Source organism: Rhamphochromis sp. 'chilingali', assembly GCF_963969265.1.
Source record: "Rhamphochromis sp. 'chilingali' genome assembly, chromosome: 17".
NCBI lineage: Eukaryota > Metazoa > Chordata > Actinopteri > Cichliformes > Cichlidae > Rhamphochromis > Rhamphochromis sp. 'chilingali'.
This window is the reverse complement of record NC_137944.1, coordinates 28200542-28217002: the sequence shown is the minus strand read 5'-3', so window position 1 is coordinate 28217002 and position 16461 is coordinate 28200542. Positions and strand designations below refer to the sequence as shown.

Here is a 16461-nt window from a genome sequence, read left to right as displayed (position 1 = left end):
ATTCAGTCCACTCAAATTACCTCCAGTCACCAGATCTAGGAGCAGTACGGCAGATTGTTTCATGTCAATGCACCAAAATCTCTGAGGGATGTTTCCAGCACCTTTTTGAGTCTATGCCACAGAGTACAGCATGCTGTACCTAATGAAATGACTGGTGAGTGTACGTATATGCATCCAGCCATCCATTTTCTTCCGCTTATCCGGGGCTGGGTTGCGAGGGCAGCAGCCCAAGCAGAGAAGCCCAGACCTCCCTCTCCCCAGCCACCTCCTCCAGCTTATCCAGGGGAACACCAAGGCGTTCCAGGCCGGCCAAGATATAATCTCTCCAGCGTGTCCTGGGTCTGCCCCGGGCCTCCTCCTGGTGAAACATGCCCAGAAAACCTTACCCAGGAGGCGCCCAGTGAGCATCCTTGTCAGATGCCCGAACCACCTCAGCTGGCTCCTTTCGATGTGGAGGAGCAGCGGCTCTACTCTGAGCCCCTCCCGGATGGCCGAACTTCTCACCCCATCTCTAAGGGAGAGGCCAGCCACCCTTTGGAGGAAGCTCATTTCCACCGCTTGTATTCGCAATCTCGTTCTTTCGGTCACTACCCACAGCTCGTGACCATAGGTGAGGGTAGGGACGTAGATCGACCGGTAGATTGAAAGCTTCGCTTTTACACTCAGCTCTGTCTTCACCACAACAGACCGGTACAGCGTCCGCATCACTGCAGCCGCTGCACCAATCAGTCTGTCGATCTCCCGCTCCCTTCTCCCATCACGTATATACGTGTACGTATATGTAAAAAAAAAATTTGGGAAAAGCAGAATATGAACTTTAAAAAGTTTGTCAGTTTGTCAGAGAAAGAATTTTTTTATTTTCATATTTACTTTAGCTGATGCTGCCATTGTGCTGCAGGTGTGATGACAGCATACGATTATGTCACATAAGCTCTCTTAAAATCAACAAACAAGACGTGTTAATGAGTGAACGGATGTCACGCTGCTGGCTGTTTCACCCAGTTTACAGCCTTTATGCTGAGCTAAGCTGATTGCTTTATAACGCCAGTGACAGCTTATTTCCCTTCAGTGATGGCCCACATCTCTTAGAGTTGCAAAACACAGTCTGTGCCGGGGTACTGGGGCAGGTTGAGTTGATATTTCTTCTCCAAGCCAGGTGGCACAAATCTGCCTCCCAAGAAGTGATATCGTCCTTTAAACAGGGAGGCGGATTTCTTTGGTGCAGTGAGAGAGATGAGCATGTCAGGCTGGAGTCCATCTGTGCTACCCTGCTCCACATCCCAACCTTTAACATGAAAACAAACAAAAAAAAGGCTGTCACTAACCAGCTGAAATTTCTGTTTCCTGAGATAATCTGCAGTATGTCTGTTAGCGACAGTTGTTAGACCCAAATCAATATCCTCTGTTTGGGAGCGCGGACATGCAGCAGGCTTCATGCAGTTATTGATTATAATCATTCCAGACTGTTGACAGATGCACTGCAGTTTAATAAATCCTCACCGACAATAAGCAGAACTCCACAACATTGCTGGCAAGCCGTACTGCAGCGAGGAGGACTGCAAAACCACATGTTTTTCAGCTAAAAGCTGGCTATACATTGGGTTTAGTTTAAGAGGTAATGCTAGCAAAAGTTAATACATCCATTTTTATAAGAGACATTTCAATTCAAGGTTGTGGTGACATGGAGCTTTCCCCAGCTGCCATGAGCTGGGAGGCGGGTTATATCGTTGAAGGGTTAGCAGTCTGTCAGCATGGCTAACAAAGAAAAACAGCACTTCACATTCACATCTTCATGGTGATGTGCTAACCCCTGCCCCACTATACTGGTGCATGCCTTATTGATTACTTTTTAATGGCAGTAATTTTGTATTGTAACCAGTTACTTCACAAAGTAATGTCACCCAAGGACTGGTGAGGACTGACCTGAGGGGATGTCGATGCTGGCTGTGGGCACTGTGGACTTTTTCAGTGTGTCCAAGATGGAGCCAAAGGGCTCTCGCACAGCTCCCTTGAAGCTGAAGCCAAAGATGGCGTCTATCACCAGGTTGTATGCTTCATCAATCGCTTTGGCCTGAGGAGACAGTTTTACCCAGATAAGTTAGTTTCAAAGGAATTAATCAATAGCTTGAAAGCACATTTATTTCAGTGAGTAAATCCATCAACTAAAGCTCCTCTTAGCTACCAATGAAATTATTCACTATCTAGTTTGCTGTAATAAAAACAGAGCTATTATCCCCTCAGTATCATTTAGACAGCTAATTTAAACTGGAGCCTAATTACATTAGCTCTGTTCATGTGTAACAGAGCATTTGTACAGCTTCATACAAAATGCACAGTCAGAAAACAATAAGCAGTGTGTCTGTGTGTTTACATTGGATAAAGCTGCAGCTACATATTTTATTAACACCAAACCTCAGGCATCTCAGTCAGGAAGGGGATCTCCATTTTCTGGCACTGTGTGGTTAGGCCTTGGAACAGCGGCTTGTTTGGCCTCTTTGGGTACAGGATGGTCGGCTCGTAACCCTGAAATCAGACACACAAAGTACTAACGAGGAAAAAGGAATTTAGGATTTTAAGGCTGAACGAGGATGTGAAAATAAATGGTTTACTTTCCTCTTCTGTGAAATTGAGAGACACTCACAAAGAGTTTCAGATGCCGGGCACAGACCAGGCCATCGCCCCCGTTGTTACCTGGTCCACAAATCACTAGCAGAGAAGGTCTGGCTTTCACCAGAGAAGTAAGTGGATATGCCTGAAGGAAAAGAAGAAAGCAAAATAAACTTTGATATATTTAACCTCCTAGGACCTGGCGTCCACATATGTGGACATCACATTTTGGGTTGTTTAGACCAAAATCCTAAATTTTGCTCTACAAGGGCCTGATATCCACTTACGAGGACATTATACTGCCACTGTTCTATCGAAATTTTAGACAAATATCCTCATATGTGGCTCTAATTTTTCTCAGAAACAAAAATCAGGTAAAAAATATGGCAATTCTTTGTTTTTACATTCATTGGGTCACAATCAGCCCAAATATCAAAGAGAAATTAAAAATGCATGTCATGGAAGAGTTTGGGTCTTAGGAGGTTAAGGGCCCGTTCTGTGTTAGTTACGCAAACCAAGTAAAGCTTCTTCCTGCACCTTCGAGCAAAATGCAGTTGTATCAAGTGCATCTCAATTCCACAACAGCAAACTTAAAAGTGCAGTTGAAAATATTTCAGACTTTGATTGTGCAAAAAGACGAATGTTTCAACATTACTATAACGTCATCAAGTGTAATGTTACTTTAGTCTGACTACAGAAAAATAAAGGCTGACGAGTAAGATTAGATCAGAGTTTTGGGGGAAATTCATCACACGATTTTTGCGTAACTGGTTGGTAGCTGTCTATTTACATCAATGTTTAAACTTTTATTTTTGTAACTGGATTAAGTGGCTCAACCATAGAATAGAAGAAAAAAGTGAAAATATTTCTACACCCCACTTTCGACCCTTGTTTCTTTCTTCAAACCCTAAAGACACCAAACTCATTTTTGAGCAGCTGGAATAGGTAGAGGTCTCACATTAGTTCCTGAAATAATTATTTTACATTATAAAAGAGTTTGTTGCCAGTCCAGTGACTAATATTCCTCCCGTTAGATTTGCATTTCAAAAATAAGAGCCCACGGTGACGCTCACCCGTGTGACGGCTGTGGCACAGCTGAGTCCAGCCAGCTCCATCAGTTGATCCACACTGAAGCCGTACTCACTGAAGAGCTCCTCGTCGATGTGCTGGGCCTCCTCCTGCCTGTGAAGTATTTACAGGTCAGTCTAGACTCATGAAGTCTGGTTTTACTCTTATGTGTGAAAAGGTTAAAACCTTCACCCGAGATATTTGATGGCCTGGGCCATGGTGGACGCTGGTGTGCTGCTGAAACAGTCCTTTCTGTGGCTGTTAGCTGCAGCGGGCAACGGGCATGTCCCTGCCTGAGCGAGGGCTGTCGCGGCTCGTGAGGTCACCAGGAAACCGATCCCAAACAGAGCTCGAACGCTCAACATCCAGATGATACAAGCTCCTGAGGAAATTTAAGAAAAGACCACAGTGAGCAATGTTCAGTCTGCTGATGACGCAGGTTTCACTCCTTTCGCTGTTTCCTTGCTTTTATTTGCTCACACCTGCAGACTGCAAACTTAGAATCAGTCATTCCCTTCGTCTGCGTTGCTGCTTAGTATGCGTTAAAGAAAGAGGTGAGACACCCCACTCTCACACAGTCTGTGCAACACCAGAACATGGTTGATTAAAACTAAATAAAAAAACCCATACTAGGCATTTAAAAAACAAAATTCCACAACAAAAATGAACTAAAATGATACTGTGTTATTACAAAACTAATACAGTAAAGATAAACTGAGTGTATTTTCTGTGTAACCATCAAAACAAAAAAATAATCTAAGTGCAGTAATATTTACAGATCTGACTGCTTTATTTCCTCCCACAGGAGAAAATCATCTTGAATTAGACCACTGCAGCATTAAAAAAATAAGAATAACAATAATAAAAACAAATGTAAATAGATTACAAGTAACTTATTTTATGTAAATACACTAATAATCAATACAGAGAAAACTATTATCTGTATCGCTAAAATTATGTGAAAAGGAACTTTATCACAGGAATCTCTGCAATCCTGTGAAAAACTAATTACAGCCCATGATTCAGCAGCTTGTAGCACCACCTTTAGCAGCAATCATTTCCTGTATGAGTTTATCAGCCTCTAACATCACTAAGGGGGAATTTTGTCCTACTCTTCTTTATAACATTGCTTCGGTTCCTTGAGGTTTGCAGGTATTTATTAATGCACAGCTTTCTTAAGAGCCTGCTGCATTTTAATCATGCTGAGGTCTTTCACCTGGCCATTGTAACACCTTGATTCTTTTCTTTTTCACAAATTTGCTGCTGTGCTAGACATCACTGTCCTGTTGCATGACTGAATTTGGGTCAGGCTTTAGCTGTCAGACAGATTAAAGAACAGTTGAATCAAATATGAACTGGTGCAGACAGTCAACCTGGTGACTGTAAGGTGACCACATCCTGTGTCTGCAAAACACTCCTTCCAAACGAGCCAGACTTGTTTAATCTTTCTCTAACAGTTCATTGCACAGATCGATCTTTTGGTGAATTTGCTGGGAAGTTTGTGGTACTGTGTTGACACACCTGAATGTTGCAGACCAGCAAAAGTGCCTAAACTTGTGCTTTTACAGAGGTGCTCATGATCAATTAATCGTGATTAGCAGCACCTTACTGCTACATACCCTCTTAATTACAATGAAAGCAGTCAGGGTTTACTTATTAATCCACATGACTGCACAGAAATAAAAAGTGTCTGAACTATGAACACTGAAGTGAAACAGATTTCACTTGCTAACATCCAGTTCGATTTATGTTCAGATCAACGCGACTAATATTTGTAAATGTTTATTAGCATTTGTATTTTTTTTTTTTTTTATCTGCATTACACGGTTATGTGGCTATTACTGTGTACACATTAATGTCGCAGGGCTACAGTAGGAGCACTCTCATGTCCACTTCACTGTTATCTAGCTCTGACTTGCTAGCTAACGTTTAGCATTTGCTCCACTTCGTGTCAAAACATTAGCGACACTCACCAAATTTTAACACCCTTTTTCTTGCAGACAGCTTCACATGCAGTTTTGTCCTTTTAAACCACAGAGCTCTTAGTTTTGGAACTTTGACGCTGTGCAAGAGCAACACTTGCACCCTGACCTTGTAGGCTACTTCCGGGTTTGAAAGCGACCTGAAAACCAGGATTCCAAAATAAAAGCCTGCTCTCAGTCGGAGAGACTGCAGTAAAAGACACACTTTTCTAATTAAAATGAGAAAATATGCGTAACCCTTACTATATATAAATGAAGTAGAATCCCTATATGCCAGCTATATAGAATCAGACCCATGTGACACACGATATAAGCCCATTTTATACATTCTTTTTTATATCCTTAATTTAACTATAACTAGTAAAGCACAAATGTTCAAAAACATTTCCATTAAAGATATTCCAGTAAATAATTCTTTATAAAAACAGAAGGTCTATGAGCAGAAACTTCATTTATGATTTGGAATGTTCATTATATATATGAACGATTTGATTTTGAAAATATTTTTATTTATTTTTTGTAATTTCAAGAAGCAGGAATTCCTTCTAAATAGCGGAGAAAAGGTACAAAAAATATAAATGAAATACTCAAGTAAAGTTCAAGAGGTGGTGAAATAAATGCACCTATAGTTTTATAATACCGTGGACGAGTATGAATACTGAACAGTTATAATCTGTTCTTTTATATTATTGTTATCATGTAATTGTGAGCCTGAATACAAATGTCATATTTTTCTTCATTTGAATGAAACTTTTTTTTTTAATTATTGATTTTTATTAAATCAATAAAACTCTTGGCCTCGTTCAAACAGATGAACTATATAGCAACACCTGACTGTGTCCTAATAGAGGAATTATTAGAGGCTGGAATTGCCCACCCCTGTATTAGATTCTATGGTGAGGCAGTAAATATTGTAAGAAACTGAGTAAATAGAAAGACACAGAAAAAAGGCAGGTTTCTGAAAACACGTTTATTCATTTTAATAAAAAAAAAAAAAACCCGACAATATTCTGTAGATCTGTAGCAAGGTTGCGTTCATTTTACCTTCACCATGTAAGAAGATTTAATGAGAAAAAAAAAGTTTTCAATTTTGGTAAAATTGTAAACTGATCACAACCCCGCTGTGTCAGAGTGTCTATAGAGTATAATGAAATTAATTTGAATTAAGTTTTTAAAACGAATGAATGTTAAAGTAACTGTTTTACATTTTCCAACCTTAAATGTCCCTAATATAAAAAAACAAACAAAGCTAACCCCAATTAACCTTTAGGCTCTGGAAAATTATTCTTATTCATGCATATGTACATTATAAAAAGCAGTATAAAATTTTCTGGCATTCAATAACTTGAAATTAAATTGAAAGTACATAAACTGAACTAAAAACTATACCAGATAACTCAACAACTGATACCTAAGAAGCTATAGAAAATGTAGTGTAGTGGCCCCAGGGCTTCACATGATTGGACAGCTCTCCATTCTGCCTCCAGTCTAGGAAGAAATTTTAACAAAATTAGAATTATCACACATGCATATTAATAGACAAAAAAGAGGTAATCTTTGCATGAAAGGGAAGTCATATATCTCCTGTATGAGCTGCGGTACTCACCTTGCGAGGTGTGCTCGTGCTGAACACGTAGGAGTGGGGCAGTAAACCCTCGGAGATGCCTCCGCTGCGGAAGGAGCGGGAAGCAGAGGACACGGAGCAGTTGCTGGATTTATCTGAAGGAAGTCCGCATGAGCCGCACACGACCGTCCGGCTCCGCAGGTTGTACTCGCCGTCCCCACAGGTGCTGTGAGCCACCTGCTGAGGCACAGACACAGCTTTTAATTAGTGTGTGTTAAAAAAAAAACAAAAAACCCTGCAGTGGTAATAAAGGTCAAGTATGTGTCGTGGTGTCTGTGCTTATTTAATTTTCATTCCTTCTCACTGATATTTTCCTAATGTTTTGGTCTCTGTTTTGTCTTTCTTGTTTCCATTTCCTGTCTTATTTTGGTATGTGATTTTCTTTGTGTCTCTTGGGATTGACTTCCTGTCTTTGTCTCTTCACCCCCACCTCTGACACTCCTTTGTGACTGCCTGCCCCACCCTTATTTGTTTAATGAGCATCTACTCAGTCCTGTGTGTGTAAATAGTCTGTATCTATGGGAGGACTGGTTTTGTAACAGCTTTTGTTATTAAACCGCCTTTGTCTCCTGTATTTTTGTAGCCCTGATACAATGAACAAGAGCCTAAAAACAATAAGTGAACTGTTTTTTTGTTTTTTTTAAATTGTCTCTTTTAACAGTTAACATTGAGTTGCGTAAACAGTTGATGAAATATGTGTGTTTGCAACTATTCTTCACTACTGATAATCATTTTTCTAGTAAGAATGTAAAATATCCATTGGGAGCTGCAACTGTGTGAGATTTTGCTGTATTTCTTCATTTGCACACGCACATGTGTCCTTGCTTCACCTAACTAAAAACACATATATCCTTTTAAATATCTTTATTTTACTTACCAACCATCACCTTATCATGCAACACGTAATGCTCAGTTTCAATGTTACCGCCCCCACACAGTGATACGGATCCATTTGAAATGTTAATATCTGAATTAATGTGATTCTTATTTTAATTCAATGCAAAACCAGTGGATGCTGCTAATTGGATTCTGGTCCTGCACATGATCTCATTATGCACATGCTAGGAAAACTATCATTTCTCTCACCATGTCATCATCTTCTTCTTCAAGGTGAGTGCGGGTGACCTTCCTCATTGCCATTTCCTGAAAGAAAAGTGTTGTAGTTCTTATTTATTCATTCAGTTTCGGTATATTTTAAATATACTGGCCATGAGTTTTGATGTCTTGACACTTTAGGTCTGAATGAAATGTCTATCAAGCCCAATAAGCTGATTTAATTCAAAATACCTCTCCATTAGTGCTGATCAAAGTAGTCTGGAAGAGGTCTCCGGTGCCCCAGGAGGGCTGATTCTTCCACACCAGGTCAGATGGAGGATTATGAGTTCCACCAGAATTAGAGGCCCAGATCTGACCACATGGACAGTACAGAGTAAATCATCTGTGCTAATCAGGTGTTGATTGGTGATTCTGATTGCTGAATAAAGACGCTACTAACCGTCACCCTCTGACCAGCCTTCAAGGTGAATTTAGCTGGGAACTTGAAGGCGATGGGAGTGCCAGATCCCACCTGCCGCTTCACCTGCCAGTTCCCCAGATTCTGATCCTACAAGAGCAAGAGGGTAGTTGGGTAAAAACGTCAGAGTTCAAAGTCACTACATTACAAATAGTAATGTAGTCAGTCCACCTCCAACTTCTCCATCTCACCTCATCAGCTTTGTTGCTGAGTCTGACATATTTCCCATCCAGATCCACCTCGTCCACAGTGACACGTCCACTGGCCGAAGCCTGCTGGGTGATGCGAGTGCGGGAAACGGCTCCACCGGCGAAGCTGGAGGCCTCGCTGTCGGTGTCGTTAGGGCGACGTCTCTTAGCAGGGGAGTTCTGAGCGCTGTGGTGGATAGATCGAGAGAGAGCTCCAGAAGTAGAGGATCGACTTCCCGCCGCCCTGGTAGGAGGAGGGCTGGGCGAAAGACGCAGTCTGCAGAGAGAAACATGTTGATGACGATGATGAGATAAATGAAAAAGTTTATGAACCACACAGAGGAAACGATGAGCGTCGTTACACATACCTTTGCTCTTCTCCCTCCAGCAGCTTCCTGTAGGCGCATATCTCCATGTCCAGGGCCAGCTTAACGTCGAGGAGTTCCTGATACTCATCGAGCTGCTGCTGCATCTGGTGCCTCATCTCTGCCATCTCTCGATCCTTCTCACCCAGAAGGCGACGCGTGCTGTCCCGCTCCCGCGACAGAGCATCCTCGAGGTCCCTGATCTTTGCCTCACGAGCTGCCAGCTGGATCAAACCAAAGAGTCACAAAGTTACTGCCTGATAGGATCAAACAAGCAAGTCTGGAGACCTCAAGAGCAATCAAGGAGTGAGTTAATAATTGAGCTCAAAAAACAAAGGAAATCTAGAGAAACCATGAAAAACTGAACTTTTAAACAAATAAATGGAGTTTACAGCCAGCATCAATTTGAAGAGCCTAATTCATGTGAATCTATAAAAACAACTTCTGTTTTAAATTAAATTGATTTCTGTTGGGGTCTGTTTTTACTTTAAAACATGGATGTCAAACTGATTTTACATAGTGAGTCACATACACCCCACTTTGATCTTAGGTGATATTGAATTGGCCGGACCAGTGAAACTACATGATAAATACGCAAAACTACAGAATAATTTATGTTACTTCTTTCCACAGACTGTTCTGAAATGATAAAATATAAAGTTTTTGTTGTTCTTTTTACTATGGACTCAATATTTGAAAAACAAACTTTCTTGTCATTTAGTTGCTTAATTACTTTGATTTAGCATGAAAGTGGGCAATCTTTATTATCAGGAACATCTGTAAAACCTATGAAACTGCAGTTAAAAATTCAAAATCTATGCGCTTCTTTACATTTTCTACAGCTTTGGCGGGTCGATTGTGTCTTATGTTTTGCACCCCTGCTCTGAAATATGAAAAATATCACCCTTTTCTTTAAGTGATGTATGCTTGCAGATAAGTGTGTGCTGATTATTTGTAAGAACCTGTTTCTGTAGCTGGCTGAGCTGAGTCGACGTGGACTCCAGGCGTACTCGGATCTGCTGGAGCTCCTCGTGTGCTGCCCCAACCAGGTGGCTGCTCCTGTCTGCTGACTGACGAGCACTCTCCAGCTGATGGAGGGAGATAAAACATGGACTGTAACCAAATTATACAAGACATTTGTGAAACTGCGAAAGCCCAACAACTCGGAACTACACAACCATGTCACGATGTTTTAACTGGATATTTCTGCTGCGCAATTATTCAGTGCAGCTTTCTTTCACCACTGAGGACCAAAACAGAAGACATAAATGCTGCAAAGTAAACCTTTAGTAACAGTAACTTGATGGTCTACCTTGGTGTTGTAGGTCTTCTCGATCTCATCCTTGTACATTTTAATCTGCAGCTCATGCTGGTTGCGCATATCCGCCAGTGCCTCGGCCAGTTTGCATTCAAACTCCTGCTGGTGGCCATTATCCAGTTCAACCACGCGGGACTCATGACGCCTCTTTATCTCCCGCAGCTCCTATTGAAAATTTACCAGCAATGATTATCAGTAAAGTCCAGCATGGGTACTTTTTAAAATGATTAACTAATGATAAGAACATATGCAAAAAGCGCTCAGACCTCAGAGTGGAGGTTCTTCTGAAATTCCAGCTCCTCTTTCAGAGTCTGGATGCGATTCTCTCCATCCACCCTCCTCAGCATCTCATCCTGCAGCTGCTTCTTGGCATCGGCCAAGCTGGTATCCAACTAAAAAAGAAGCACAAAATGGGCCGAGTATGAGTACAAAGTAATGCTGCGGAGTGGAAAATAAGCAGTCAGTGGAGTATGCGGGCAGGAAAACATGCAGAGAGGCTGTCCTTCAACCCCTGCTGAAATCTGAATTAGCTGACATTTACTAACAAAACTTGGAAGAAAGAGAGGAGGACTATGAAGGACAAACAGAGAGGTTCTGAGCTTGTAGACTGACTGCAGAAAGATTGAGCCCAGATGTGTTTCTATTGAGTTTTAAATTGAGCGTGGGTTTGACTTTACCTTGGCAACCTGCGCCTTCAGGTCCCTGTTTTCCACCTCGAGGTTACGCTTTTCTCCAAGAGCCGTAGTCAAGGAAGCATCCTTCGAATTAAGCAGAGCCTCCAGGTCTTTGAGCCTCTGCAAGGCTCCCCCCAGTTCTGACTCTTTTTTAGTGTTCCTATGAAAACAAAAATGGGGACTAAGTTCCACTTTAAGTTCTCAAAGTGCAGCTTTTGTTCATTTTTAGTGCAAGCATGAATGAAAGAATGCACTACTTTACATTTTCTATGACAGCTTTGAGTGAGATCAAGGGAGGATTTCTCATTCATGTTTATCTCCATTAGTCACCATAGCAACAATACTTGAACAAAACCTTAAACTACTATTACAAATGCCACTGAGACTTTCAATGTGTACATTTTCTCTCGTTTTACTCAAATGACACTCAATTCATTCAAGCTTTGAGAATCCATAGTTTAAGAGTTTAAGCATCTTACTGCATTTGTTTTAGTGACCTAAGACCTAAAACTGAATTACTATAGTTTCCTTTACACACTCTAATCAAACAAATATGAGCTATTTTTGAATGAGGATGTCTACAAGAAGCAGAAGCAGGGGAAAGACCTCGGTGCATATGAGTCATAGACCACAGTGATTTTCATCAAGTCCCGTGGATCTGGTAGCCACAAGCCACAGCCGTTGGTTTTTAGCTGAGATATTGCCATGGCAACGGTATGGCTTTGCCAAACACACTGTGGCTGTCGTTTTATTATTTACGGAAAAATAATCCAGGCAAGAGTGGAGCTCTTTAAACACTGCCACGTATTGTGTATAATGATGACTTTGGTGAAGGAGGAGAAGCTGGGGAAAGAGTTAGTCATCAGCCTCTGGATGTGGAAGCATGGGAAAGAGCTGGAGTCCCACTCCAGCTCTTGCCCAGTGAGCAATGAGGAGAATATGTTACAGTTATAGGGAGTGTTCCCAGCGGCAGGGTAACACAACTCTCAGTGCATCACCAAGTTAAAACATCAGTTATTAAAAGATTATGAGTAACTGCTGCTTAATATGTATCAACACTGAAGTCCAAACCCTTTCACATTTGTATTAAGGGACAAATAGATGCCTTCAATTGAAAGGGTTTGTTTGAAAAGGGGGATTTTAGATGCCTCGCAGCAGCGAGACATCTCATGATCACCAGACACTCTGCAGCAGAGTTCTTTCTGAGAAGAGTTTGGCAATCCTGACTTCAAAAGCTGTATCGTATAACTTTAGCTGAACAGCAGACACTGTGGGACAGGTGATAATTATGGGATAATAGTAACTGCTAATGTAAATATAACACAAACAGAAATGAGTTATGAAGTCAGCAGAATGACAAGAAACTCCTAAGACTTGCTGAAATTAGATACTGGAAGCTAAAGGTCAAACCACATTAAATCGTGCCGTGACAGCCCCTGAGTGTAAGGAATGAGTAAGGGTGAATTCTGCAGCTCATGATTTCATCTTGTTGTTACTATTTTGTCTTTTAAAGTTACACACTCCCACTATAGCTATAAAAAAAACAACAAAAAAACCCCCACCCACATCGATCAAACACACAGGGGTGAGTTTAAGGAATTTGGGGACCCAAGATGAGAGGGCACAAACCCAAAGTAATCAATCTTTTTTCTCAGCAGCTCCTGCAGACACGTGCAAAGACAGTAAACATTATACCTGGCTTTCAGCTCCTTGTGGTCCTCTCGCAGCTTGCCCAGCTCCAGCTGCAGCCGTGCTCGCTCTTTGGCCACCGAGTCCAGTGTCTGGCGGGCATCTGCCAGCTCCGTCTCATAGGCGGCCTTCAGACCCGTCAGCTCCCGGCTGACCTCTGTCTCCGACTCGGTGATGCGCAGACGCAGCCCGGCGTTCTCAACCTCCAGAGAGCGGACCTTGTCGATGTAGACGGCCAGTCGATCGTTGAGGTTGCAGAGGTCCTCCTTTTCCTGGAGACGGGTGATCCGGTTGGGAGAAAGTGGTGTGTTTGCACCTCGTGGAGTGTTTTTGGGTGTCGCCATTGTAACTTTCTTATTTTGCTGTCAAAACAGATATGATTATATTCATTTGAGTCTAAAGAGTCAATTTGAGCAGGTTTTATTCAAGTGCAAATGCACACCATTCAGTTTGATCCGACAGTCGACGTGGAACATGTGTCACAAATAAGATGAAAGAAATATGCCCAAGAAATATTCATTGAAACACACAAAAATGAGGCAACTTTTTGGCTCAAAGTTCAAAGTTAAAAAGAAAACAAAGCTTAATTCACTGGAACATATTGATTACTTCCAAATACATCCGGCTCTTTTTAATCCCCTAACATTAAGCACACAAACGACAAAGCACAATTAATCAAAAGACATGGGTGGGGTTAACAACTCCACCCAAAAATTAAAGTGATGTCCTTGCCCAAAAGATACTAACTTATAAAATTCGATTTACCTTTTTAAAGTTTGTTAGAGGATGAGAAATCTCTGGAGATCTTTGCAGAGTAGTTTGACGATTTCCTTACGTGATCCCAGTGTTCGTCTTGGTTCTCTCTTCAGTCTGCAAACTGAGCTGTCTGCAAACCCATCAGAGTGCCCATGTAGGAAAGAATGAGATGGGAGGAGAGCTTGGCCTCAAGTTTGGCACTTGTTAGGTGGCTGTTCCTCCCTCCCTCTGTCTCTCTCTCTCTGTCTCACTGTAATGGGTGTACAGTCTGAATAAATGAGTCACCCTCTGCACAAAGCCACGCACAAAGCCATGTGATGCCTATAAGGGATAATTTTAAGCAGATCTGTTGGCTGAGACTTGAATTGTAGTCGTTTTGTAAAAGCTCTGCAAAAGTTTTAACTCCAGAAGAACCCCACAGAGCTGGAGTCTTCACATCCTGTAAGGATGCATTTACGCAACATCTTTTCTTAAGCTCTTACACAAATTTCCTACTTAGCCTTTGGTTTAAATACCTAAATGGCCAGAAATGTATTTCTTTGGACAGCCTTAACTAAGAGATTCCGAGTCATAAAACAAAAACAGCACCAAAAGTGTGCTCTGGCAGACTGGTTTTCTTTTGTAGACCTTTAATTATTCTGATTGTAGCCCACTAAACATCACTAAACATCATACATATAATATGTATGAGAAGATACAAGATACAGTGTTACAGATACAGATGATACAGTGTCTTTACATTTCAGTGGCAGGATGAGAGGACTACGCAGTGGTGCAGATGTTAGCACTCACGTCCTGGTCGGCTGGAGTGTTTCTCTGTGGAGTTTACAGGTTCTCCCTGTGTGCTCCAGTCTCCTCCCACACTCGGAACCACAGACATGCTCCTCTATAGGCGCTTCCATCTCGCCTCTCTTATATCAGCCAGGTCAGTCTGCCTTGCTTGAGACCAAAATTTGACTAGGAAAATGAATGGCTGGACAGCTGGAGTGACTACAAAGACACTGAGGCTGAAGCATTTTACTAAATCTCATAAACTGATGAACAAGCTGATGGAGATTATATGCTAACTGGTCATTTTATTAGGGACACTTGTTTGACTGCTTGTTAATGCAAATTTCTTATCAGCCAATCGCATGATGAAAACTCAGTGCATTTAAGCAATGTGAAACAACTTACTGAAGTTCAAACTGAGCATCAGAATGGGCAACAAATGTTTCTCTTTTTCTTTGGACGCCCTTACAGTGCAAACCTGGTCTGAGTATTCTAGAAACTACTGATCTATTTGGATTTTACTGCACAACCATGGGGTTTTTAGAAAACTGAAAATATCCCGTGAGCAGTATTTTTCTCTGGGAGAAAATGTCTTCAGATTGCTGGTGATGGTGTAATTGCGTGGTGGATATTTTCTGGGCACGCTTTGGCCGCTTGGCACCAATTAAGCATTTTTAAATGCACAATCTTCCTATGTTCAGCCTTTTATAACCAGTGTGTACCAATCTTAGGATGACAGCCTCCAGCAGCATAACATAACCTCCACAGTCACCAGATCTTACTCCAGTACAGCACCTTTTGGGATGTGGGAGATGGATGAATGTGCTGCTGACAAATGTGCAGAAACTGTGATGCTATCATGTCAATATGGAGCCACATCTCTGAGGAACGTTTTCAGCACCTTGTTGACTTTATGCCATGAAGACTTAAGGCAGTTCTGGAGGAAAAAGGGGGTCCAACCCAGTACTAACTAGATATACTTAATAAAGTGGCCGATGAGTATGTATGTGGGTTTTTTTTTTTCATATGCACTTTTATCCCATTTATAACCTGTAACACAAGCTAGAAGTGGTTCATTTTAATAGTGGACTTTAAAGGGTTAAAGCTATGCTTGCAAAAATTCATTTTCCCCTTTGTGCTGGCTCTAAAAACTGACATGTAATAAATGGCAGACAGTTTTATTAAACACTATGAATTATGACTTTTGGACACACTGTTAAAGCCTTTATACAAGTAAATTAAACGGCAATGAATATTGTTTCAATCAAAGGATTTATGGATATCTGGTGTAAAATTACCAAGTATTTAAAAAACAAACAAACAAACAAACAAACAAACAAACAAACAAACAAACAAACAAACAAACAGGGGCCTAATGTGTAAAACATGTTCTTAAATAAATGTGATGTGCTTTGTGAGGCCTTACAAGCTTCAGTATGTTCGTGCTTTATTTTATAGACAGCTTCTGAGATTCTGTGTATGATAAAGGTGCATTTATTTGTGAATTAAATAGACTGTAAAAGAAAATCTGCTGATCTCAGTTGCGCAGATCAGCTGTGGAAGACGTCGTGCCTCCTGCCGCTGACACTCAGCATCGCCTCCTACTGTCAGAAATTGATGGGAAGGTTGGCTGTAAAGAAACAAGAACCCGTTTTATTTGTCTTTTTCACTCATTTAGCAGCTCAGCGATGTACAAACTGGGTCTGAATTTCAAGTAAAATGGTCACCATAGCTGCCCGATGTGTTAAAACCATGCGAGCTTCGGCTGTGCCTTGTTATGTAGACAGTTTTTGTCATGTGGTTTGAGAGAAAACCCGTATTGGATCTCTGTGGTCACCTGGGCAAAAGAGACCCGAAAAAAAATCCCATTGAGGAACTGATTGATTGGGAGAGAAAAACGAGCACA

General features: G+C 41.3%; 2 protein-coding genes across 2 annotated transcripts; both read right to left on the bottom strand.

Moving 5' to 3' along the window:
- Nucleotides 1–822: 822 nt before the first annotated feature.
- naxe (NAD(P)HX epimerase) lies at nucleotides 823–5791 on the bottom strand. The gene is made up of 7 exons (XM_080863157.1): nucleotides 5649–5791; nucleotides 3868–4057; nucleotides 3681–3789; nucleotides 2642–2752; nucleotides 2413–2523; nucleotides 1924–2071; nucleotides 823–1285 (listed from the first exon to the last, which is right to left on the bottom strand). Exons 2-7 carry the CDS (start codon nucleotides 4038–4040, stop codon nucleotides 1086–1088), a joined length of 852 nt encoding a protein of 283 aa, XP_080719283.1. The 5' UTR covers nucleotides 4041–4057; nucleotides 5649–5791; the 3' UTR covers nucleotides 823–1085.
- Nucleotides 5792–6661: 870 nt separating this feature from the next.
- Nucleotides 6662–16422, bottom strand: LOC308384960 (lamin-A-like). Its single transcript, XM_080863644.1, has 14 exons — nucleotides 16283–16422; nucleotides 13794–16185; nucleotides 13035–13390; nucleotides 11343–11499; nucleotides 10932–11057; nucleotides 10660–10830; nucleotides 10310–10435; nucleotides 9351–9571; nucleotides 8986–9259; nucleotides 8777–8884; nucleotides 8569–8688; nucleotides 8368–8424; nucleotides 7264–7458; nucleotides 6662–7145 (listed from the first exon to the last, which is right to left on the bottom strand). Exons 3-14 carry the CDS (start codon nucleotides 13370–13372, stop codon nucleotides 7110–7112), a joined length of 1929 nt encoding a protein of 642 aa, XP_080719770.1. The 5' UTR covers nucleotides 13373–13390; nucleotides 13794–16185; nucleotides 16283–16422; the 3' UTR covers nucleotides 6662–7109.
- Nucleotides 16423–16461: the final 39 nt, after the last annotated feature.